The sequence below is a fragment of the Stegostoma tigrinum genome, chromosome 10 (assembly GCF_030684315.1).
Source record: "Stegostoma tigrinum isolate sSteTig4 chromosome 10, sSteTig4.hap1, whole genome shotgun sequence".
Lineage (NCBI taxonomy): Eukaryota > Metazoa > Chordata > Chondrichthyes > Orectolobiformes > Stegostomatidae > Stegostoma > Stegostoma tigrinum.
Genome location: NC_081363.1, coordinates 86,966,737 through 86,992,827, shown reverse-complemented (window position 1 = coordinate 86,992,827; position 26,091 = coordinate 86,966,737). Strand labels below are relative to the sequence as shown.

Here is a 26,091-nt window from a genome sequence, read left to right as displayed (position 1 = left end):
GCTAATCCTGACATTTCAGAATCATTAAAATACCAAATTTGTACTAGGTGTGGGATCACAAGTCCTGTGCCACAACACAGAATACAAAGAGAAATGGAAATCAGCTACAAGCCTGCGTGACATAATTGGATAAAGTACACAGTTCCCATATTCTGCCTTTTGCTTGCTTTATTCTTTATCATGGCAGTGATATGGTTTATAGTCGACAGGAATACAGATACTTTAGGGAACTGCAGTGTCAATAGTTAAGCTGCACTCACCAGAGATGTTACCATTATAACACTCAGCAGACTCCGTATTCTCCAAAAGGATTTATCTTTTGTAAACTGCTCTCAACAATAATTATCATGGGATAAGAAAAATAGATGGACCTGACACCATAATGCTCAACTGATGCACTGACAGCTGTGTTACAGCACTAAACACATACCAATGAAATGCTGCAATAGCCTGCAAACAAAATAAAACGCTGACAAAGTGAATGTTAGGTAATTCAATATCTCTAAGCTTGTGTAGTTCAATTACTCCATGGACAAACAAAGTTATAACGGCACCCTCTTTAAGAGCATTGTTTTCGTCAGTATGTTGTGCCACATTATTCATTCACCTTTGTTACTTATGAAGCGAAGATCACATCCTTTATTTTTCTGTATTTTTAATTGCAGACTTAAATGGTAAAAAGACTATTTAAATAATCAGATATTGTTGAAGGATAGGTGCACTTTTTAGAAACAAGTTACCAGATATGCATTCCAAATGTTTTTAAATTACAGCATGTTCAAACAATGAGGCAGGTGGGATAATGCTGATGTCAAGCTAGAGAGTGTGTACAAAATGGAGCTCTGGCTAACAAGTAGCTGATTGATCTGCCCACTAGTGACCAAACATTGGTGACAATAACCTTCTGTTTGCCAACCACTACATGGCTCGTACCTAGCTAGTTGGATAGCTTGGGAACGAGAGTGTTTGCATCAGAATTATCGGATCTCTGTAAAAACAGGAATTGTCTCTTCTTTGCAGTAGAAACCACGTTAAACCTGAAGAAACTTGGTTTAATGTTTTCCTTTGCAGTTGCTGTAAGCTGTGGCTCCAAACTAGTAAGACATAGAATTGTATGAACAAGTCACCCTCTACCTTCTGCAATCAAGTAAAAGCATCTAGAGTTGGAGAATCAAGGTGCAGGGCTTCCTAAAGAGTCAAAAAGACCATCTCACTGAATCCTGTGAACACAGTCCATTGAACTACCTTCCTAGTCTTTGTCTCCACCCATCCCTCATTTTATTCTGTGTGACAGTGTGAGTGAGAGTGCGCACGAGAGGGAGGGAGGGAGAGGGGGGGGGGGGAGGGGAGAGAGAGAGAGAGAGAGAGAGAGAGAGAGAGAGAGAGAGAGAGAGAGAGAGAGAGAGAGAGAGAGAGAGAGAGAGAGAGAGAGAGAGAGAGAGAGAGAGAGAAAAACACACGCTCAGTTTATGAAAAAGCTAGAGTTCAACTAGTGCAACTATATATCGACAGTTCATATTTGTTTATCCGTAGCTAGAATGTACTTATTTGTAATAGTCATTCTTCAGCGCAGAAACCTGGGGCATACTTTCTATCAATCCGAATGCAAAAGACAGGAAAACCAGAAAGTGGTACATGAATCATACAAAGTCAGCTTGCAGGTGCAGGCAAAAAGCATTTCAGGGTAACAGAATTTTTGTTGCCACTGCACGTGGTGTTGATGTGGCTCAGAGTGCAGGACAGTTTTACTTTCCTTACTGAAGAGGGAATGTGGTTGCATTGAAGGCAATTTACAGAAGTTTCACTGTTTGATTCCTGGCACAAAGGAGTTGAGAAATGCACAAGGAAAGATTGGACAGTTTGGACCTATACTCATTGGAGATTTGAAGAATGAGAAGTGATCTTATGGAAACAAGGATGGGTTTTTAGGGGGCTTGCCAGTATAAATGCAGAAAGCATATTCCTCCTAATAGAAAAATATAAAATAAAAGGATCACACTTTCAGAATAAGTTGTCTACCAGTTAAGAGGGAGCTGAGGAGGAATTTCCTGTCTCAAGTGGATCATTAATCTTTGGAATTCTCTCTCCCAGACAGCAGTGGAGTGTGGGTCAGGAGTAATCAGATACAATTTATTTTCCAGTAATAAAGTCATTGTAGGGATGCAAGGAGGCAGCAAGGACTACAGATGCTGGAAGCTAAAGTCAATAAATGTGGAGCTGGAAAAGCACAGCAAGTCAGTCAGCATCCAAGGAGCAAGGAAATAAGTGTTTCAGACCCTTCATCAGGCCCAAAACATTCACTTCCCTGCTCCCTGGATGCTGTCTGGCTTGTGCTGCTTTTACAGCTCCACATTTATTTTCACTATAAGGATGTAAGTTGGTTCATTTCTTTTTCCAAGTCTTTTAAATCTCTTCTTCAATACCTATTCATGGTAAAGATTCTCAGGATTATTCTTTGCCTATCATGTTGCTATTTCCAAACAGTAGGAACAACAGATGCTGGAGAATCTGAGACAAGGCGTACAGCTGGATGAACACAGCAGTCCAAGCAGCAGAGGAGCAAGAAGGCTGACATTTCGGGCCTAGACCCTTCTTCAGAAAAAGGGTTCAAAAGAGTTTTTCTGAAGGAGGGTCTAGGCCCAAAACGTCAGCCTTCTTGCTCCTCTGATGCTGCTTGGACTGCTGTGTTCATCCAGCTCTACACCTTGTTATCTTGGAAAAAAATGTCTGTATGTTTGTTCCATTTAAATGCTTCCACAATTGTGAGAATCTCAATCAATCCCCCTTAGCCTCTTGTAGCAGAGTGAAAAAAAAGACAATTTCCCTTTGTCACTGTACCTCATATTCCTAGCATCAGTCTAGTGAATCTTGGCTGCACTTTTCGATGACTCTAGTACTTTTTCTGAGATGAATTATTGAGAACGAGCAATAGCTGCACAAGCCATTAGAAAGGCCAGAAATTTACCACTGTTTCCTACTTTGAAATTCAAACCGCATGCTCAAAACAGTTTTCCATTGTCCTTTTTTTGGCCTTTAAATGACCTGTCATGTGTTGCCAATTTTAAAATTCTAAGCATCTTCACACCTGGATGCCTTTCTATGCATTTTTTGTATCTTTGGAAAAAAATAAGTATTAATTTATTTTCTCATTAAAATAAATGCTTCAGTTTTAGAAACATTTACAGTTCAAGCTGAACTTTAGCATGGCATTAGATTCAACCAAGGACAACATGGCACTGTTATACCAATACATTTAGACAAAATGGCAGAGACAGACAGACAGATGGGATGGGGTCAATTACAATCAGTTCTTCCAATGTGTATGCCAAAAAAAGGGAAATAATGCATTATTTCTTCATTTTAACTGTACGTGATTCTCAGACTAAATTTTCACAGAGCTCTCAGTGACCTGTGATAGCTAACAGTCTTGTTGAATACTACAGTTCAGCAGTTACATAGACATATGCTTCTAAAGCCACACTTTTCATTAGTGGGTACCTGTTTTCTTCCTGCTTCTGGAGATCGTGGATGTTCCATCTTTTCAATCAGAATGGCTTCCAGCTTTAATCTTTCCTCCTGAAGGGGATCTTCTGCTAGAACATCTGGCTCCTTATCATCTGTTCGTCCAGATGGACTGGTCAACTTCTGGCCCTGACCTCCATCAGTCCTGAAATCCTGGAGGTCACGGTCTTTATCTACAATGACCCACTCCTTGGAGTCAACCTCCTGCCTGCAGGAGCTCAAGTTAACCGCTACAAATCCATTGCTAATGACAGCATCACCATGCTCAGGAGATCCCACAGAGATAGGCTTCAAACTGTCAGGAACATACTCCTCATCGAAGTGCCATACTCTGTCAGTACGAGCAGCAGCAGGGGCTTTTGAAGGCTGGGTAGCAGCAACATCTTTAAGTAAGCCCAAGTCCTCCTGAGCCTTAGTGGAACTAGACACAAAGAAATGTATATCGTTACACAGACTTAAAACAAAAATACCAAGATCGTCCAAGCAACCTTTGGTTCCATTAGGAATAAATAAATCCTAATGTGCAGCTTACTTATTTTTGTTATAAGTCAGATTTCTACCATTTAATCTCTATAGAATGTATGCTCCAAGAACAGAAGGGCTTCACAGGCATAGAAACAAAAGTGATATTAAAATTAATTCAGACAATCAATCTTCCGATTGTCTCAAGCTACTTTTTCTGACAAGTCATGGAAGGAAAGAGATTAATAACTTACTAGTCTTTTTGTTGATGTCTAGGCATCTTGCCAGATTTTTATTTTAAACCTATTTTGTTTTAAAGCTTAAATGAGCACAAGACTCAGATAAAGGGCACATTCTACATTATGTCAAAAATCTGTAATCAACTGGCACAATTCCTATTTGACGTAAATGCTTGATGCATTAAAATGCTGTAAAAATATGAATCAGTCAATTTTCAGCGGACGTACTTGTAAGATTCTCAGTTGAGTGGGTGGTAATTAATGAATTCAAGATTTGCGAACAAAATATATTTTCAACAATACATCTTTATAATCTTGTGTACAGAAATTATATGTTCTATTAAAATTACAACATCCTGATTTGGTGCATGGAAGAATTTCAGCTTCCTTTCAATATTACCGATACTTTATATTTTGGGTTTCACTTATGGTCAATAGCAGAAGAGAACAAGATCAACAATGTTAAACCATGCCCATATTACTGATCAAAATTCACTAAGACAGATACGGGCATACTTAAACGATTAGAAAGAATTTAATTTTCTTTTCAGTGATTGAAGGAGGATTGAGGTGGACCAAGATGACAGCTTACCAGCATCCTTTCAAGGGCAGAGATAATGGGAACTGCAGATGCTGGAGAATCCAAGATAACAAAAAGTGTGAAGCTGGATGAACACAACAGGCCAAGCAGCATCTCAGGAGCACAAAAGCTGATGTTTCGGGCCTAGACCCTTTATCAGAGGGGGGGGATGGGGAGGGGGTTCTGGAATAAATAGGGAGAGAGGGGGAGGCGGACCGAAGATGGAGAGAAAAGATGATATTACAAGAGATGCTGCTTGGCCTGCTGTATTCATCCAGCTTCACACTTTGTTATCTTGGATTCTCCAGCATCTGCAGTTCCCATTATCTCTGATCACAATTTTCACCTCACTGCGAAGCCTCTTCCAGGGATGTCTAACCTGAAGAAGTTACCTTCCTCCCTCCAGACCAACCTCAGGGAATCTCTTTCCCACTGCAACTCTCTTGTAATATCTTCTTTTCTCTCCATCTTCGGTCCACCTCCCCCTCTCTTCCTATTTATTCCAGAACCCTCTCCCCATCCTCCTCTCTGATGAAGGGTCTAGGCCCGAAACATCAGCTTTTGTGTTCCCGAGATGCTGCTTGGCCTGCTGTGTTCATCCAGTTTCACACCTAGTTATCCTTTCAAGGGCAATTAGGGAAGGGTAATGAATACTGCTTTGCTTGTGATACACACACTCCACCAAACTGAAAAAAATGGGACAGAAAAAGAAATCATCACAAGCTAAAGAAGCATTCAGTCTATCACCTTTAAACCATTATCCTTTATACATGCAATCTTTTGAAGCTAGCTAAAGATCAACTCGAGTTTATATTTGATTTTAGGAATTCAAGAAGTAGTAGAGAACAGGTACAGCAGTTTTACTTGGCACTATAACTTAGTGAGATGATGGTCTTGTGATATTATCGCAGACTATTAATCCAGAGACCGCAGGTAATGTTTTGGGGGCTGAAGTTAAAATCTTATCATGGCGATGGTAAAGTTGGTACATCTGGATTTAAGAGCCTAATGATGATTATGAAACCAATTATGAAATCTACTGGTTCACTAATGTCCAAATTATGATGAAACAGTGGATACTCGGGCTACTTCCATAGGAACGATTTTGTTTTAAGACATCTTTCAACAACTTCATGTATGTTTATTGCTCAAAAAGCTGTGAATTGTCCTCTGTGGTGTCCACAATACATAACTTTAATTAATAAAAATAAAAGCAGGATGACTAACTAATGTTAGTCCAGCAAATCCCCAGGAGGAAACTTATCATTTTCTAAATGATGAGTAGAACGGCCACCAGAAATACAATGCACATAAAACAACAGATTGAAAATCTTTACCTCCATCTACCTTCTGTAAGTATTTTACATTCTAATTTTGACACATTTGTTTATTTTTGTGTTTTTTTTTAATGTAGTAGCATCCCTATAGGGCTCTTATGGTGCAGTGGTAGAGTCTCTACCTCTGGACCAGGAAACACGTTCAAGTCCCACCTGCTTGAGACATGCTTCACAACACCTATGATTAGAAAATATCTCGGGGCTCTTCCACAAACAGTAGTGAATGCTGGATCAGTTGTTAAAATTTTAAATCTGAGATAGATAAATTTGTTAAGGTATTAAAAGATACACAACAGAGGCACGTATGTGGAGTAGGGCTACTGATTAGCCATGATCTTACTGTATGGCAGAACAGGCTTGTGGGATTGACCAGCCTACTCCTGTTCCCATGGTGTAGTGGTAGCGCCCCTAGCTGAGTCAGGTGGTCTTGATTCAAGTCCCACCTGCACCAAAGGTGCATAATAACACCTCTGAACTGATTGATTAGAAAATATCTAATATGAAAGATAACAGGATCCCTTTAATTTCAGGAACACTTAATTGAACATGAACCCATTTGGGGCATTCTGAGGTTGTGGATTTTGCAAGGCTTCCGTTCTTTCTCATGCAACAGTAACCATAAGGTAGCCTTCATGTCTCTGGTAAAACAACTCCATCAGCTCCAGGATGTTCCAAGCTTGGAAACTTCACTCAAATTAATGGGACACTGTGGGACATAGACAGCATCACCAGACTAGTTCTAAATGGAAAGAAGCCTAAGATCTAATGTGTAGCAAACATTACATGTGAAAATTAAATGTTTTGTTTTCTTTCCCTCGTCTGTTCTGTTCCCTTAGATCTGCTTACTAAATGAAAAACTGCAGAACAAACCAGTTTCAACACCAAAGCGATTGGATTTTTAACCAATCTAATAGATTTGTCTGTAACCATTTCAGAATTATTACTATTTACAGTATGGAAGAGACCAATAAAACTTAATTTTCTGCAACCAGACAAAGGACAGGCTGTCAGAGGCAAGATTTGTAGGAATAGCAGCCGGAGCATAGCAGAATGCACTGGGAGTGAAAAAGAGCAGTATCTCCCTATAAGAGCCTGAGGGGTGAGGCCTGGGTTGAGCCAAGTCAGAGTAACAGCAAGAGCTGAGCAGAGAAGGTCTTCACAGTTCCTTAAAGGTGGAGTCGCAGGTGAACAGGTTAGTGGAGGTGGCGTTTGGTATGCTTGCCCTTATTGGTCAGTGCATTGAGTATAGGAGTTGGGAGGTCATGTTGCAGCTGTACAGGACATTGGTTAGGCCACTTTTGGGATACTGCATTCAATTCTGGTTTACAAACATGTTGCCAGGGTTGGAGATTTTGAGCTTTGGGGAGAGGCTGAAAAGACTGGGGCCTTTTGTCCCCTGGAGCGTTGGAAGCTGAGACCTGACCTTACAGAAGTTTATGTAATCATGAAGGGGGAATGGATAGTGTGAATAGCAGAGGTCTTTTTTCCTCAGGGTAGGGGAGTCCAAAACTAGACTGCATCGGATCAAGGTGAGAGGGAAAAGACTTAAAAGGGACCTGAGGGGCAACATTTTCAGTGATGCGTGCTTAGAATGAACGGCCAGAGAAGATGGCAATTACACATTCAAAAGGCATCGGAAAAGATACATGAATAGGAAAGGTTTGCAAGGATATGGACCAAATGCTGGCAAATGTGGCCAGATTAATTTAGGATATCTGGTTGGTATGGATGAGTTGGGCCAAAGGATCTGTTTCTGTGACACTAAGACTCTATGAATCCAGAGGTGGAGCTCCTGAGGCAATGTCAGGATTAAAAAAAAAATGTGGCTGTGCTCCTCCTCCTCTATGTGGGATGTTGCAGATGTATTTGCAAGTGTGGTCAGGAAGGGATTAAAACTACAAGCAGATAGCAACCTATATAAAGAGAGACAGCAGAGGAGGAAGCCAGGGCAGAAAAAAAAACAGGATAGGAAAGCAATAAGTAGCAAACTCAAGAGCAAAAGTCAAATAGAGCCATTGTGTTAAATAATATAAACAGTGCTTCAAATGTTAAAAGACATGTTCTTAAGATTCTGTATCTCAATGTGCAGAGCATTTGCAACAAAGCAGGTGAAATTAGTCATGCAAATTGACGTCAATAAGCATGACATAGTTGGGATTATGGAGACGTGGCTTCAGGGCAACCGGGGTGGGAACTGAATATCTGGGGGTATTCCACCTTTTAGGAAGGACAGACAAAAAAAGAAACAGGAGTGGTAACATGCTGGTTAAATGGGACATTAATGTAATAGCGAGGAAGGATATCAAGTGGAAGCTGGATAGTGGAACTCAAACACCAAGAAGAAGAAAACAATAGTGGGGTTAGACCTCTTCCCCACACATTGGTATTGAACACAAAATCCTAGAGCTGTTGGGGAACACAGGGTCCAGTAAGATAGAAGAACTGAAAGAAATTAGTATTAGTGAAAATGTGTTGGGAAATTGATAGGATTAAAGACTGAAAATCCCCAGGGACCAATAATCTATATTTCCAAGCTCCTAATGAAGTGGACCAAATGTGACAATTGGTGGTCACATTTCAAAATTCTATTGACTCTGGAATAGTGACTACAGATTGGCGTGTAGCTAATGTAATCCCCACAAAAGGACACAGAGAAAGCAGGGAACTACAGATCTAGCATTTTCTATACTGCTGATGACAGGCGAAGAGTACGTTTCAAAAGATTTAAAGAGCACTTGGAAAACAGTGGCAGGATTAGGCAGAGTCAACATGGATTTTTAAACGAGAAAACATGCTTGACAAGAGTGTAACTAGTAGAGTTGATAAGGGGGAGTGAATGGATATGGTTTATTGGGCTTTCAGAAGGCTTTCAATAAAATATAACATAAGAAATTACCACATGATATTAAAGCATTTGGGCTTGGGGTAGTGCGCTAATGTGGACAGAAAACTAACTGGTAGGCATGAAACAAAAGAGTAGAAATAAACAGATCTTTTTCTCAGCAGAAAGGCAATGACTAGTATGGTCACAGGGATCAGTGCTTGGACCCAGTTATTCACAATTTATATTAATGATATAGGTAAGGGAACTAATTGCATTATGTCCAACTTGCAGACGATACAAAGCAAGGTGACAGGTTGAGTTGTGATGAGGATAGAGAAATACTCCACAGCGATTATGCTAATTGCGAGAGAGGGAAAATGCATGACAGAATTAGTATAAAATAGATAATGAGGTAATCCACTTTGGAAACAAAAACAGGAACGCAGATAATCTGAAAGGCAATGGATTGAGAAAGTGGGAGGTGTCATTGTATGTCTACCAACTGATCAAAGTAAGCAAGCAGCTGCAGCAGGCAGTGTAGACAACAAATAGAATGTCAGCCTTCGTTTGAGTACAGGGATGTTTTGCTGCAGTTATACAGCACCTGGTGAGATCACACCTGGTGTACTGTATGCAGTTTTGATTTCCTCAACTGAAGAAGGGTGTTCTGGCTTTGTAGGGGGCGCAACAAAGGTTTACCAGATCGATTCCTGGAATGACAGGGCTGATATATGAAGAGAGACTGGAGCGGTTAGAACTATCGAAGAGGGTAAGGTTTATAACTGGGGGAAGGGTAATTACAACTCTGAGGCAAGAACTGGGAACAGATGCTGTCAGGGAAGAGCACTATTGAAATGTGGAGATTTTGTTAAACAAATACATACTGTACGTGCTGTATGTTTGTCCCTAGCAGGCAGGGAAGCTGTGGTCGAGTGAGGGAGCCTTGGATCTCAAGAGAGGTTGAACGACTGGTTGAGGGGAAGAAGGATGCTTATATAAGGTTTAAGAATCAAGGAACGAAAAACGCTCTAGAGGGATACAAGTTGTCCAGGAAGCAGCTGAAGAAACAGCTTGGAAGAGCTAAAAAGGGCATGAGAAAACCTTGGCAGATAGGATCAAGGAAAACTCCAAGGCTTTTTACACCTACGTGAGGACTAAGAGAACAACCAGAGAAGGGGTACAGCCGATCAAGTCTCATAAAGAGGATTTGTGCATTGAGCCTAAAAAGGTTGACAGGGTTGTTAAGAAGGCATACAGTGTTTTAGCTTTTATTAATAGAGGGATCGAGTTCCGGAACCATGAGGTTATGCTGCAGCTGTACAAAACTCTGGTGCGGCCGCACTTGGAGTATTGGGTACAGTTCTGGTCACCGCATTATAAGGAGGACGTGAAAGTTTTGGAAAGGGTGCAGAGGAGATTTACTAGGATGTTGCCTGGTATGGAGGGAAGGTTTTACGAGGAAGAACTGAGGGACTTGAGGCTGTTTTCGTTAGAGAGAAGAAGGTTGAGAGGTGACTTAATTGAAACATATAAAATAATCAGAGGGTTGGATAGGGTGGATAGGGAGAGCCTTTTTCCCTAGGATGGTGACGGCGAGCACGAGGGGGCATAGCTTTAAATTGAGGGGTGAAAGATATAGGACAGACGTCAGAGGTAGTTTCTTTACTCAGAGTAGTAAGGGAATGGAACGCTTTGCCTGAAACGGTAGTAGATTCGCCAACTTTAGGTACATTTAAGTCGTCATTGGATAAGCATATGGGCGTACATGGAATAGTGTAGGTTAGATTGGCTTGAGATCGCTATGACAGGTCGGCACAACATCAAGAGCCGAAGGGCCTGTACCGTGCTGTAATATTCTATGTTCTAGGCAGGAGAGGTCCTTCATGAATACTTTCCTTCAGTATTCATAACGGAGAGGGACCTTGATATAGGGAAGGACAGTGTGAAACAAGGTGGCAGGCTACAGAAAGTCAATGTTGGTAAAGAAGATGTGCTAGGAATTTTGAGGAGCTTGAAGATAGGTAAGTCCCCCAGGCCTGATGGGAATTATCCGAGGATTCTATGGGAAGCGAGGGAAAAGATTGCAGGGCCTTTGGCAATGATCTTTTCGTCCTCACTGTCCATGGGTATAGTGCCAGAAAATTGGAGAAAGACAAACGTCATTCCCTCGTTCAATAAAGGGAATAAGGATAACCCTGGAAATTACAGGCCAGTTAGTCTTACATCAGTGGTGGGCAAATTATGGAAAGGGCTGTAAGAGATAGAATTTATGATCACTTGGAAAGGCACCTTTGATTCTTGATAGTCAGTATGGATTTGTGAGGGGTAGCTCATGCCCCACAAACCTTTATCAGTTCTTTGCGGAGGTGACCTAACACGTGGAGGAAGGTAGAGCATTGGATGTGGTATACATGGATTTAAGTAAGGCGTTTGATAAAGTTCCCCATGGTAGGCTGATGCAGAAGGTAAGGAGGCATGGGATACGGGGAAATGTGGCAGATTGCATTCAGAATTGGCTGATCCTTAGAAGACAAAAGGTGGAAGTGGGCAGAAAATATTCAACATGGTGCTCAGTTACGAGTGGTGTTCTGGGTCCTCTATTTGCGATTTTTTGTAAAGAATTTGGATGAAGGATTAGAAGGGTGGATTGGCAAGTTCGCTGACGATACAAAGGTGGATCCTGCTGTGGATAGTGCGGAGGGCTGTTCTAGGTTACAAAGAGACATTGATAGGATGCAGAGCTGGGCTGAGAAGTGGCAGATGGAGTTTAACCCTGAAAAGTGGGAGGCGATTCATTCTGGAAGGACAAACTTGAAAGCAGAATACAAGGTTAATGGCAAGACCTTGGCGGTGTGGAGGAGCAGAGGGATCTTAGGGTTCACGTTCACAGTTCCCTGAAAACGGCCATCCAGGTGTATAGCGTTGTTAAGAAGGTGTATGGTGTGTTAGCTTTCATTAATAGGTGAATCGAGTTCAAGAGCCATGAAGTTATGCTCCAGCTATACAAAAGCCTGGTTAGGCCACATCTGGACTACTGTGTCCAGTTCTGATCGCCTCATTATCAGAAAGACGTGTAGGCGTTGGAAAAGGTGCAAAGGAGATTTACCAGGATGTTGCCTGGAATTGAGGGAAGGTCTTACAAGGTTGAGAGAGCTAGAGCTTTTCTCTTGAGAACGACAAAGGATGAGAGGTGACTTGATAGAGGTGTACAAAATGATCCGAGGTATAGATAGAGTGGATAGCCAGAGACTTTTTCCTAGGGTGGAGGTAGCTATTACAAGGGGGCATAGTTTTAAATTGAGTGGAGGTAGATCCTTTACTCAGAGTGGTCAGGGCATCGAATGCATTGCCAGAGAGGGTAGTGGAGTCTGCCTCATTAGGGGCATTTAAGCAGCTATTACATAGGCATAGGGATGAGGTTAGATAGACTTTAGGATTAGGGTAAAAGTTCGGCACAACATTGAGGGCCAAAGGGCCTGCGCTGTGCTGTTCTATGTTCTATATTAATTGAAGTTTAGAAGAATGAGGGGATCTCATAGAATCAATACAGTTCTAACACTGGACAATGTAAACAAAGGATGGATGTTCCTGGTGACTGGAAACTCCAGAACCTGGAATTACATGTTAAAGGACACAGGTTACGCTGTTTAGGACTGAGATGAGGAGAAATGTCTTCACCGAGAGGGCAGTGAAATCTCTGCCACAGGAGACTGTTCAGACCAAAATATTGGATGTTTGGAAGGAATTAGATAACGTTCTTAAGGCTAAGGAAATCAGTGTATGGAGCTAAAGCAGGAACAATGCAGAGAGTTGGATGATCATCTATGATGATACTGAATGGTGAAATAGGCTTTTATGTAAGACTGGTGATTTTTCATGAGTGCCCTAAGAAACAAGTTTCTACTTAATAGGTGAGCAGTGCTAAGAATAAATGACAGAATTTTCTTGTGTTTCTTCCTCCAGAAGAAGGCGAATATGCTGATGGAAAAATAGATAAGCCAGAATTGAACAAAGATACACTTACCAGGCTTCCAAGAATTTATCAGTGCTAGGTTTTGATTCCAAAGTAATACGCTTTTCAAACTCAAAGCTGTGTATGGACCTTAACTTTCTTAATAGTGGGACATCACGATCTGGCTGCAAAGTCTCAGACCGCACCTTCACTGGGGACCCCAGACTTGGCCCATTTTGAGGTCCATTTCCAGCACCATGGCTGTTCTCTTCTTCTGCAACACCCTGCATTCCAAAATAAAATTGTTTGAGTGCTTTTGTCATAAAGTCCACTAAAAATAGTTTTTTACAGCTCATTTTAATCTATCCCTCTTATGTTTCATGATTTTATCCTTTCTTTCTCTTTTCACTGTCAACTTAACTGCCCAATGACTGGGTCAGTGTTTTAGTTTGTTATGTGTACAGCAGATTTTAACATTAGACATCCTTTGGGTGAGTCATTAAACTGAAATCCTACCAATCCTCTCAGAGGGACTAAAACGTTACTTGAATTTAGATGGCATATTAGCACATTAGTTATGGAAAACACTACAAAGGTATTTAACAGCCACAGAAACAGACATCAGGACAGAAGCAGCTTGGTCAATGACCCAAGTTTTCAGGAGTGTCCTAACCAGAGAGACACAGCTACAAAAGTGAAAAGGTCCATGGAGAGGATTCCAGAGCTTTGGGTTAAACTTCTCTTTTTTTAAAACCCGAACGGTCTTACCCCTCCCTATACTTTAATCTCCTTTGGCTCGCCACACTTCAAGGCACTTGCTCTTCCCCAATTCTATTTTTTTGTGCATCTTCAATTTTAATCACTCCAACATTGGCAGCTGAATTTTCAGTCGTCCAAATCTCAAACTCAGGAATTACTTTTCTATACCTTACTATCTCACCTTCCTCTAAGGCACTCCTTCAAAGCGATTGCTTTGACCAAGGTTTTGATCATCTGATCTAGTAACACCTTATATAGCATAATGCAATATTTTATTTTGTAAAGTTCCTGTGAACTGCTTCAGGACATTTAATTACTTTAAAATAAAAACTACATGAATGTAGATGGCTAAGACAGCTGAAAGCTGAATTATCACTGATGAAGTGACTAGGGATCCCTAAGAGGCCATCATTAGACAAGCAAAATTAGCAAGGCTGGAAGAGGTTAGAAAGGTAGAGGGGGACAATGCCAGAGGGATTTGGAAACAAAGAAAAGGATTTTAAAATGAGTATGTTTGGATGTTCTTGCGCTGGGAGCTAATGAACGTCAGCAAAAAAAAACACCGGTGATGGGTGAATGGCACATAATGAAAATTAAGACTCTGCTCTAGGGGAAAAAAATGCGTAAGGGGTGCTTTGTCTTAGGAGTGGCAGGGTCATCATCTCCTCAGGCTTCAGACTTGAGGAGCAGAAACTGGAAGCATAGAATAGATTCTTTACAGGAAATGGGGCATGAGAAAGCATGGCCAAGATACATGTGGAAGTCTGTGAATTTAGTGAATATTTCTTGATGCACGAGTTCCAAAAATGGAAACAGGGAAGTAAAGAGTAACAGAGGAACCATGATGACAGGAAAGACAGAAACCAGAGACAAAGTTGGTGAGTGTTTTTCCAGTTCAGAGAGAGAGCAGGGAGTGGCATTGATACCATGTTGATGTACAGGAAAAATAGCTAAGGGAGGAGACCTGATTCGGACAGAAACAAGAGGAAGTTTTCAAAGTGCAAAAATGCTTTCAACTTCTCCTTTAATTACATTTGCCACCTCCAAGCAAAAAATATGAACATGGCAAACTGCAGAATTTTCAGCTTTGCCTGCTATTTTGTGAGTTATGGGGGATATTCCATGTTAATCAAAAAAACTAATTGCTGTCGAATAAATCACATTTACAGATGATATAAAAATTGGTGGGATGTTAAGTAGTGAGGACTACAAGGGGATGCAGACAGGCTGGTCAGATGGGCTGATCAGTGGCAAACAGAACTCAATCTGGATAAATGTGAGGAGATGCATTTGGGCAGGGGAATACATGATGCATGATAGGACCCTGGGAAGCACGAAGGATCAGAGGAACCCTGCAGTGCTTGTATACCGGTCCCTTATGGCATCAAGTATTGCACAGACTGTGGTTGTTTTCCTGACAGCAGAAGAAATTGAGAGGGCGCATGACTGAGATGTAAAAAAGTCATGAGAGGCACGGATAGGGTAGACAGGAAAAAACTCCCCCTTGATGGAGGATCAATGACTGGGGTCACAAATGTAAGGTAAGGGGGCAGAAGGTTTAGACAGGACACGAGGAAAATTATTTTGACCCAGCGTGTGGTGGGAATCTAGAACTCACTGCCTGTAAGGGTGACAGAGGCAGAAACTCTCATAAATACATATCTAAGTACAACTTAAATGTTATGAAGCCAAGGCACATAAGGCTATGGGCCAACAGCTGGAAAATGGGATTAGAATAGTTAAGGTGTTATTTTTGACCAGAGCAGACACTATGGGCCAAAAGGCCTCTTCTTGTACTGTTGATCTCTGTGATTCGATGATTTCTCTTAATTTCAATCTTTATCTAGTGTGATTATTCTTAAACTGCAGTTTTAGTCTCATCACAACTGAGCATTTAAATTAAAATTAAAATTTATTCAATTAAGAACAGCACAAATACTTTCTCATATGCATCTCTGGTCTGAAATAGAGTCTTTTGGAGGATCGGCAATAAATCTGCAAGAGCCACTCATTTCACAATGTTACAAATGCTACTTTATTAAGGAATGAACAGTTATATTTTAAGTACAGGTTTTACAGCTAAAATCATAACTTTCTACTAACCTCATCCCGCCCCCTTGACCTGTCCATCCTTCCCAGACTGACCTATCCCCTCCATACCTCCCCACCTACATTCACCTCTACTGGCTCCATCCCCGCCCCTTTAACTGTCCGTCTCCTCTCCACCTATCTTCTCCTCTATCCATCTTTGATCCACCTCCCCGTCCCTCCCTATTTATTTCAGAACCCTCTCCGCCTCCCCCTTTTCTGAAGAAGGGTCTAGGCCCGAAACATCAGCTTTGTGCTCCTAAGAGGCTGCTTGGCCTGCTGTGCTCATCCAGCTCTACACTTGATTATCGAAAATTAAAAATTATATCACATGACCCACAGCCATAAAAATTATCTTCGCCAATGCATAAATTTAGGCTGGTTAACGAAGGACAGTGAAGAGAACAGCTGAAACCTTCAGCAATTTCTTAATGCTCAGGTTGTCAAAGACACTCCTCAAATTAGACCACATGAAAACATAATATTTGCCTTTCAGTTAAATCAGTTGTATTTCTTTTCATAATCTAAAAGTTTAAAGTAAATAATGAGTAAAACCATTCACATTAAACAGTTGTCCTTACTTTACCTTGCATTGACTGCAATTTGCTTTTGCAATTAATCACAAGGAAATCATAGGAGATGCTGTTTTATAACAAAATTATACCATGTAATATTTTATTAGGGCCATTGGTATACCTCAGTTATTGCATCATGTTGGAATGTGACGCAATTGGGAAGGATTCATAGGCTATTTAAAAGACCATAGTGAACACATGGTTCAGATGGTTTACAGTGACTCATTGTGCCAAATTCCATTGCACTTTGAATTTTGCAAGTGTACAAATGGATGTCCATGATTCAGGCTAGAAAACTGCGACAATATGAGAAAGAAACACGGTGTCAATTTTGGATTACTCACTGCAGAGGCCCAGGGCTGAATATGGGAGGGTATTTTAGGAAAGGAAAAACGTGGATAGCTCAATTAGACAGCTGGCCGTGCAGGTACTATTAGAAATAAGACATTGGAGCAGAAGTACAGCAAATTCAATGGGCTGAAGGGTTTGCTTCCATGCTGTACATCTCAATGACTCGTAAGTAATAGCAGAATATTTAGAAAATCATAATCTAATCAAGCAGAATCAACATGGCTTCCTGAACGGGAAATTGTGTCTGACTAATTTAATGGAGATTTTAAAGGAAACCTTAACCAACATGGATAGAGGGGAACTAGTTGATATGTTGTGTTTGGACTTACAGGAAGTGACAAGGTGTCTTACAAAGGGTTGCCATAAGATAAGACCTCAACGTATTGGAAGTAGTAAACTGACATGGATAGAGGATTGCCTGATGGGCAGGAAACAGAGTAGGGTTACGGAGTTTTTTTCCAGTTGGCCACCTGTGACCAGTGGGGTTCCATAGGCATCACTGCTGGGAATGCAGCTGTTTACATATATATTAATGGCGTGGGGGAAGGAAGTTAAAATACTGTGGCCAAATTAGCAGAGTCACAAAAATTGGTGAAAGGGCAGGTTTCAAAAGTGATACAAACCATTTACAGACAGCTTAAAAAGTTGGAAAATCAAACGTTATGTGGGGAAAATATAAATTTGTTCATTTTGGAAGGGAGAACAAAAGGAACTATATTATTTAATTGATAAAAACTGCAGAAGCAGCAGGACAAAGGGCCTTGAAAGTACTTTTGCATGCAAAGCCAGCACACTGATGTGTCAGGTAATCATAGTCAAAGCATATCATTTTTTCCTCCTAGCATTTGAAACATAAATCAGTTGGACAAAATAGGAGAGGTAATTCCGTCTGCCAGAGTGAACAGCCCTCCACTCTCAAGAGAGAATTGCTGGCCCTCACTGACTCCTACATGTATTAGAGGAAACACAATTTAAATAGAAAAAGGTACCCATGGCACAAGTAGTGAATATTCCTGACCAAAGAATCAACGGAGAAGGCACAGAGCATTCCAGAAGACACAGTCAAGTTGTAATTTTGAGAGACTAAATTCTATTTTCTTAATTATATACGTGGGATTGTATTTTTTGGAACAGCATACTATTAGAATGTTTTGTTTGGCAACAGTTAGTAGCTAAAAGGGGTTTATTTGGTTTATTAATAGTTTAGTTAATTTGTTCACTTATTAGATAAATAATATGTATAATAGTAATTATTATACATAACATAAATAATTAGATAATTAATAAATAATATTGTTAACTATAAAGTGAGTGTCAGGGTTTATTTTATTTAGCTACTAGAAGTTGCTAAAAGGCAGGTTACACCACTTTTCACATTTCTTACAGATTATAGGGTAAGGCGTCCCTCTTTGGGTGTTTCGATTTTAGTTCTCACAGGAAGGGGAGTCAACCTCTGCTTTATAACATTAGGAAGAATGTGAAAAGACAATATAAAATATAGGATAGAATTTTAAAAAAATACTTAGAGGAGCAGAAGAGCCTGTTTGCATACATGCATAGATGGATGAAGGTAACAGAACAGGTTGAAAGAGTTGTAAATAAAGCTTACAGTATCACAGACTTTATTAATAGGGGCATAGAGTACAAAATCAAGGAAGATTAATTATGGTCAACGAAATTTCTTCAGCAGTGCTGATAGAAGGATAGATATTGATCAGAACATCTGTCATAAATCTCTGACTTATGCTCAAACACTTTTGCATCCACCTATGTGAACATGGATTTGCATTGACAAAAAAAGTACCGCAGTACTACAGCACTACAGTGAGTTAGATGATATTATGGGGTCAAGTCTAGCAGCGGGACTTAAAATTCACAGCCCTGCCTTGGTGCTCAATGTGTTACCACTAAAGGCCATGGCCAACATTTATCCGAGCATAATTTCAGTCACCCTAAGCCCTGATGACGTGTTGTATGTTACACTGCACTGATCAATGCATCCTGTGATTTATCATAAGCAAACCAATAAAGGGCCCATGAGTAAAGGATGGTTCATCACCTTGGGGTAAGAGGTGGTCATGATAGGGGACGATTCTGACCAAGTGGTCAAGGATTACTCCCCTAATATTGTTCTCTTTCCAGACTCCAAATAGGATGATCTTTTGGAAATTATTTCACATCGAATAGAACATTGAAATCAACTGTAGTAAGAGCAATGGCCTCTCAAAGACATAGTTCAGATGTCACGAAATAAACGTGTTTGCTACAGAAATGATGAATCTAGTTTTTTCAAGACAAAAACTAGTTCTTGAAAAGCAGATTTAGTAGCGACCAAACGTATTCCAAAAGAGAACATTTTCTACAGGAACTAACAGAAATGCATCCTATATCTGAGTACCAATTCTAAGTTGATCAGTACCCGAAAATAAATGACGAACTACTGCCCAAAAAAATCTGAGTTATGGCCTATAATCTAATTTATAATGCTGGTAACAATATAATTATATTCAAACCATTACATCATGAGATCCACGTGAGTTACAGTCAGTTATTAGGTTGTGAAAATTGTTAGCAATTCCAGAACTTGAGACATCATAGATAGTAAGATGTGAAGCCATTACAAGTACAAGAAAAAGTTTTTTAATAAGTCACATGTGAAAATAGTCACCATGATGCTTAATGCCATTCGGCCCTTTGCTCTGTATTCTGCACTGAGGTTCTGGAGAAGATTCGTGGCTCAGGTTGTGAATGCGGTGGTTGGCTCGTTCACCAAGTTTGTTCATTAGTTTGCAGACGTTTCATTACTCTGTTGGGTAGCATCATCAGTGCAGCCTCTGATGAAGCATCGTTCTGTTTTCCTGCTTGTCACTTAAACTCTTGGGGTCCGGTGTCGTCAATTCCTGTCTGTCCAATGTAACATTTGTCACAGTCCTTGCATTAAATTTTGTATATTACTTGGGTTCTGTCCACAGTGAGCAAGGGGTCCCCGGCTCTTGTTAGGAGTTGATGTAGGTTCGTGTGCTACTCTGATGCTCAGTGGCCATAGGAGTCTTGCGGTCAGTGCAGATACGTTCTCATCGTACAGTAACATGACAAGTGTGTAGGGGCATACTGTAACTTCCTGTTGTGACAGGTATCGTTGGACCTAAATGTTTGGGTTTCCATTACCTCTCAACACTTCGTGGAGGTATTCTTCAATTTGGCGTAGCTCAGGGTTGCTGCAGTGTACTGCGGCTCTTTGAACAGTATTTTTACGCAACTCCATTTGTGACTGTTAGGACAGTTACTGTTGAAATTTAGGACTTGATCTGTGTATGTGTGACCTTTTTGTACACTTTGGTCAGAAATTCCCCACTGGCCGTGTGTTCTACATCCAGGAATGGGAGCCGTTTGTTCTTTTCTTCTTTTATGAATTTGATGCTGGTAAAAATGTTGTTTCTAAGTTGGTGTGTTTCTTCTCGTTTAGTCCGTTTGATGATGATGATGGAAATGTTGTCCACATATCAAATTTATAATTTGAGTTGGATCCGCAGGTACTTTCGAGTCTCTGCATCACTGCTTCTGTTATTAGTCCAGAGATGGGTGACCCCATAGGTGTCCCATTGATTTGTTTGTGGATCTGGCTATTAATAGCAAAATGAGTCATGAGGCACAGGGACAGTAATTTTAGCATGTAGTCTGTGCAGATGATGTTACTCAGGTGCAGTTCTTTCAGTAGCATTGCTAGTATTACTCTTGCTAGTTCATAGAACTTCACAGAACATTACAGCACAGTACAGGCCCTTCGGCCCTCGATGTTGTGCCAACCTGTCATACCGATCTCAAGCCCATCTAACCTACACTATTCCATGTACGTCCATATGCTTGTCCAATGACAACTTAAATGTACTTAAAGTTGGCAAATCTACTACCGTTCAGGCAAAGCGTTCCATTCCCTTACTACTCTCCGAGTAAAGAAACTACCTCTGACATCTGTCCTATATTTTTCACCCCTCAATTTAATGCTATGCCCCCTCGTACTCGCCGTCACCATTCTAGGAAAAAGGCTCTCCCTATCCACCCCTCTGATTATTTTATATGTTTCAATTAAGTCACCTCTCAACCTTCTTCTCTCTAATGAAAACAGCCTCAAATCCCTCAGCCTTTCCTCATAAGACCTTCCCTCCATACCAGGCAACATCCTAGTAAATCTCCTCTGCACCCTTTCCAAATAATCCACATCCTTCTTATAATGCGGTGACCAGAACTATACACAATACTCCAAGTGCGGCCGCACCAGAGTTTTGTACAGCTTCACCATAACCTCTTGGTTCCGGAACTCGATCCCTCTATTAATAAAAGCTAAAACACTGTATGCCGCCTTAACAGCCCTGTCAACCTGGGTGGCAACTTTCAAGGATCTGTGTACATGGACACCGAGATATCTCTGCTCATCTACACTGCTAAGAATCTTACCATTAGCCCTGTACTTTGCCTTCCGGTTACTCCTACCAAAGTGCATCACCTCACACTTGTCTGCATTAAACTCCATTTGCCACCTCTCAGCCCAGCTCTGCAGCTTATCTATGTCTCTCTGCAACCTACAGCATCCTTCGTCACTATCCACAACTCCACCGACCTTAGTGTCGTCTGCAAATTTACTAACCCATTCTTCTACGCCCTCATCCAGGTCATTTATAAAAATGACAAACAACAGTGGACCCAACACCGACCCTTGCGGTACACCACTAGTAACTGGTCTCCAGGATGAACATTTCCCATCAACTACCACCCTCTGTCTTCTTTCAGCGAGCCAATTTCTGATCCAAACTGCTATATCTCCCACAATTCCATTCCTCCACATTTTGTACAATAGCCTACTGTGGGGAACCTTATCGAACACCTTGCTGAAATCCATATACACCACATCAACCAGTTTACTCTCATCTACCTGTTTGGACACCTTCTCAAAGAACTCAATAAAGTTTGTGAGGCACGACCTTCCCTTCACAAAACCGTGCTGACTATCCCTAATCAATTTATTCTTTTCTAGATGATTATAAATCCTATCCCTTATAACCTTTTCCAACACTTTACCAACAGCTGAGGTAAGGCTCACTGGTCTATAATTACCAGGGTTGTCTCTACTCCCCTTCTTGAACAGCTATCCTCCAGTCGTCTGGCACTATTCCTGTAGACAATGACGAGTTAAAGATCAATGCGAAAGGCTCAGCAATCTCCTCCCTGGCTTCCCAGAGCATCCGAGGATAAATCCCATCCGGCCCAGGGGACTTATCTATCTTCACCCTCTGAAGGATTTCTAATACCTCTTCCTTGTGAACCTCAATCCAACATAGTCTAGTAGCCTGTATCTCAGTATTCTCCTCGACAACATTGTCGTTTTCTAGAGTGAATACTGTTGAAAACTATTCATTTAGCGCTTCCCCTATCTCCTCTAACTCCACACACAATTTACCACTACTATCCTTGATTGGGCCTAATCTTACTTTCGTCATTCTTTTATTCCTTAAATACCTATAGTAAGCCTTAGGGTTTACCCTGATCCTATCCGCCAACTTCTCATGTCTTCTCCTGGCTCTTCTGAGCACTCTCTTTAGGTCATTCCTGGCTAGCAGTGTGTCGATCGATGTGCATAAGCTGACTCCCGCTGATTCCAGTTTTGCTAACCATCCTAGATTCCACACGCAGTCAAACAATGCTTTGAGATCAAAGACAGCCACTTCCCCTCACCCTAATCTCAGCTCCTTTACTCAGGTTTCAACAAGGCCATGATGACATCAGGGAGAGTGGTGCAGGTGGAGCCAAATTAAGCATGTTGTTGCCAAGTGGTGCTACTTGTCAAAGATACCTTTTATCAATTTACTGATGCCTGACAGCACTCTGAGGGAGTGATAAAACGGGCTGGGTTAAATTTATGCTGATTTTTGTGTACAAGGCATAAGTGGGCAATTTTTCACATTGTTGGGTCCGTGAAAGTGCTGTTACTATACTGGAACTGTTTAGTCGGAACTCTCATTGGATGGTATACTAATAACAAAGCCACAAAAAGTACCAGTCCTGGATTAATAAAAAAATCAACAAATAAAAGAATCCAAATTCAATTCAATAATTGCTCAAATCACTATTTTGCATAATTTGCATAAGGTTTCATTCAAGCTTGCCCTTGAAAATAGCTAGTTAATAGATAATAATACCCGTAGATTGCAGGTAATTTCCCAAATTTATAGAACCTTGGAATGGCTCTCCATCAAATCGAGGGAAAAATGGCAGGCTATACTAGGGTTATTTCCATGCAAGAACAGAGCTTTGCATATCATCTTCATAAAAGGAACACAACACAAAATACTATGATCTCTATAACATCCTATCATCTCTACCACACTCATCCAGGATACTAAACCCGATTTACCTTACAGCCAGTCATCTTCATTTTGTTCCTGTTAATGTCCATTTCTTCCCAAACATCTTTCTCCCCAACATAAGGAACTCGAGGGTTATGGGCTTCTTGCATTTCCACCATCCTTTCAGGGCTAATAATGCCTGGAATAACATTCTCACCATCGCTGAGCTGTTCATCCTGCAGTACCTCATCGGTATTTTCTTTCATCAGATCTCCTGGTACCAGTGAAGCATTAGCAATTCTGTTGAAACACAAGTGGCAAGATATTTTGTCTAGTCTATTTTCAGGACATGGAAAGAAAAATTTAATACACAAAATTAATTAAACTGTGTGTTTCTTAAGTGCGTACATGTGGGATGATGGAGACAAAGATAGCTTTCATAAGATCTGGAATGCATTGTCTTTAATGAAATGTGGAAGCAGCTTTAATTTTCAAAAGGCAATTGGATGTATATGAATAGGAACTGGCCTCATTCAGTGCTGAAAATTGAAACTGCACATTGAAAAGCTGTCCTGAGATTTATACGATAAGTTATAGCAGTGAATTCACACTTCTATTTATGGATATTAAGACATATACAGGTACAGCAAAATACTATCATAAAATCAGAGAATTTTGAATAAAATCTTCTTTCCAAAAGGACAGCACACCAGATGCAATGTTCTTGTCATCATTTTCAGTGAACCTTGCAAGTTACTTTTAATGATTGTTTTAGTGATATTTTCCTTTGGTCGGGAGGCTCGCCCTAGCTGTGTCATTGTTTGTAAACTACCTAGCAAATGAACACTGTTAATGGACAACTAATTCTCTTCAGCTGGTTAACTGTCAAGAGGATGGCCTCTGCGATTCATAACCAAGGGAACCCTCTGCGTTCACTGACAGTTCAGCCAACGTTCCACTCAGATCGCCAATTATGGCCCCGAGCCATTTAAGCGGTAAGATGCTATAGCGAATACTGGGGAGGAAACACGGAGCAGTGATTTATTGTCTGCTTTAACTGCCAGTGAGTAACATAGCATATACTGTGGATCAGAGAAGCATGAGAACAAATTGGGTATCAAATGTTTTGAAACGCTAGTTGGGTTGGCTGTGGGAAAGAAATCAATTACAACAGATTATTACTACATGACAGATGCAGCAAAGTACCATATCTGATAGTTTAGGAATACACCTTTCTGACAAAATAGTTAACTGACCATAATGCATCGTTTCTATTGTTGGGAAATTACTGGAAGTAAATGTGATAGAGAAACTATAAAATAACATCTCCTGTTTAAAACAAGTCATCAACGTGAAGACAAAGAACCTAATGTCCTGCTTAATTAAAAAGGTCAAGCTGGAATCTTAGCATAAGACATTTGCAGACTAAAATGATTAGTTTCTAAGCTCTTTGGTTGCTTGACAGCTGATCAAATTTTGCAACAAGGGCAGCAGGGATATGCCTTCGAATTTCAAATTTCATTAATCACTAGGAGGAAGATTGGCCAGGAAACACAAAGAGATTGTGTAAAAATTAAGAGGGTACTTTGTGCGCTTCTTTGTGGTTTCAACAGAAGTCAGTCAGACTTGGAACCAAAGCACTATCACCAAAAACTGATGCAACCTGCAAGATGATTTAATGAAGAAAGGGTTTGGTGATGGGGGAAGAGTGGTGGAAGAATTTTAACACAAAGTTAGGAAAATAATTTGCTTTTACAGCTGTACAAAATAAAAATTGCTAATTTTTTTAAACTGTTTACAGAAGTGTATGGTTTAAGATGAGAGAACTATATTCACACATGCAGTGTAGCATCTAACGTACGTTGTAGAAAATTTAAGAACACAGAAATTATTTCCCATTTGGTGTTCATTGGGCAATGCAGGAATTTATGATGATAATAATGCAGTCAAGTTTACCAATTTGCTCTAAGAGCTTAATGTACTTTCCCTCTTTCGTTTCAATATAGGTCCTAAATATACATGTGACTAAATATTATTGCTGGATTTGAACCAAACAATAATCATTGTATCTCATTTCCTACCCTGACTAAATGACAAGACTGTTTAAAATATTTATTTAACAAACTGCGCTTGACATATCAAAGAATCATAGAATCCCTAGTGTGGAAACAGGCCCTTCGGTCCAACAAGTTCACAGCAACCCATTCCACTTCCCTATCACTGTAACCCTGCATTTCCTATGGCTAATACACCTAATCTGCACAACCCTGAACATTTGGGGCAATTTAGCACAGCCAATCCACCTAGCCTGCATATCTTTGGCCTGTGGGAGGAAACTGGAGCTCCTGGTGGAATCCCACAGACTTGGGGACAACGTGCAAACACCACACAGTCACCTGTGGGTGGAATCGTACCCAGGTTCCTGGTGCTGTGAGATAAATGTATTGTGAAATCATAGATCTCAATAACATGCCCATGAGCAATCTCTATTTGGAGCCCTAACAATCCAAATCACTCCAACAATGCAAAAATGGGCCAATTTGAAATTCGGCCATGAGCTAACAATCTCTGTCCTGCAGATTACGTAGGCAACAAATCAGCTCTGAAAATTTAATTCTACTTAGGCAGCACACAGCTCAGTCCCAGAAACTACTACCAAATTATCTATTCCTTGAATGTTCTAGCTTGCCACGATCGAGCAATGATTTAAAAAACCTATTCCTTCATTTAATCTTCAGCCTTTCATCCCAGTTCTCCGTACTTTTAAAGCTTTCGGGCACACACTTGGCAGACATTTATTTATTCCTGAAAATAACAGTGACTGACACGTCCTGCAAAAATAAAGTCAGTACTTTAGAAATACAGGCTTTTATCAACTTGTGCTCATGACCCAAAATTCCCCACCTATTGCACTTCACTAACTCCCAAACTACTAAATTGTCATGACGTCACTAAATACCAAAATTACATAATTCAATTTGTGATTAATTTTTTAAAAATTATTTTCAGGATTCAAAGAAACAAAGAAACCTACAGCACAGGAACAGGCCCTGCGGCCCTC

General features: G+C 40.5%; 1 protein-coding gene across 10 annotated transcripts in view; it reads right to left on the bottom strand.

The window, feature by feature from the left end:
- Window positions 1-26,091, bottom strand: part of LOC125455365 (tau-tubulin kinase 2-like) — a 232,414-nt gene that overhangs the window by 49,944 nt on the left and 156,379 nt on the right. For all 10 annotated transcript variants that reach the window (XM_059649366.1, XM_048537190.2, XM_059649361.1 and 7 more), the window contains 3 exons: window positions 23,099-23,330; window positions 12,989-13,200; window positions 3,499-3,943 (listed from right to left, as the gene is read on the bottom strand). In XM_059649366.1, the coding sequence (XP_059505349.1) occupies window positions 3,499-3,943; window positions 12,989-13,200; window positions 23,099-23,330 (889 nt within the window). The remainder of the gene's footprint in view (window positions 1-3,498; window positions 3,944-12,988; window positions 13,201-23,098; window positions 23,331-26,091) is intronic.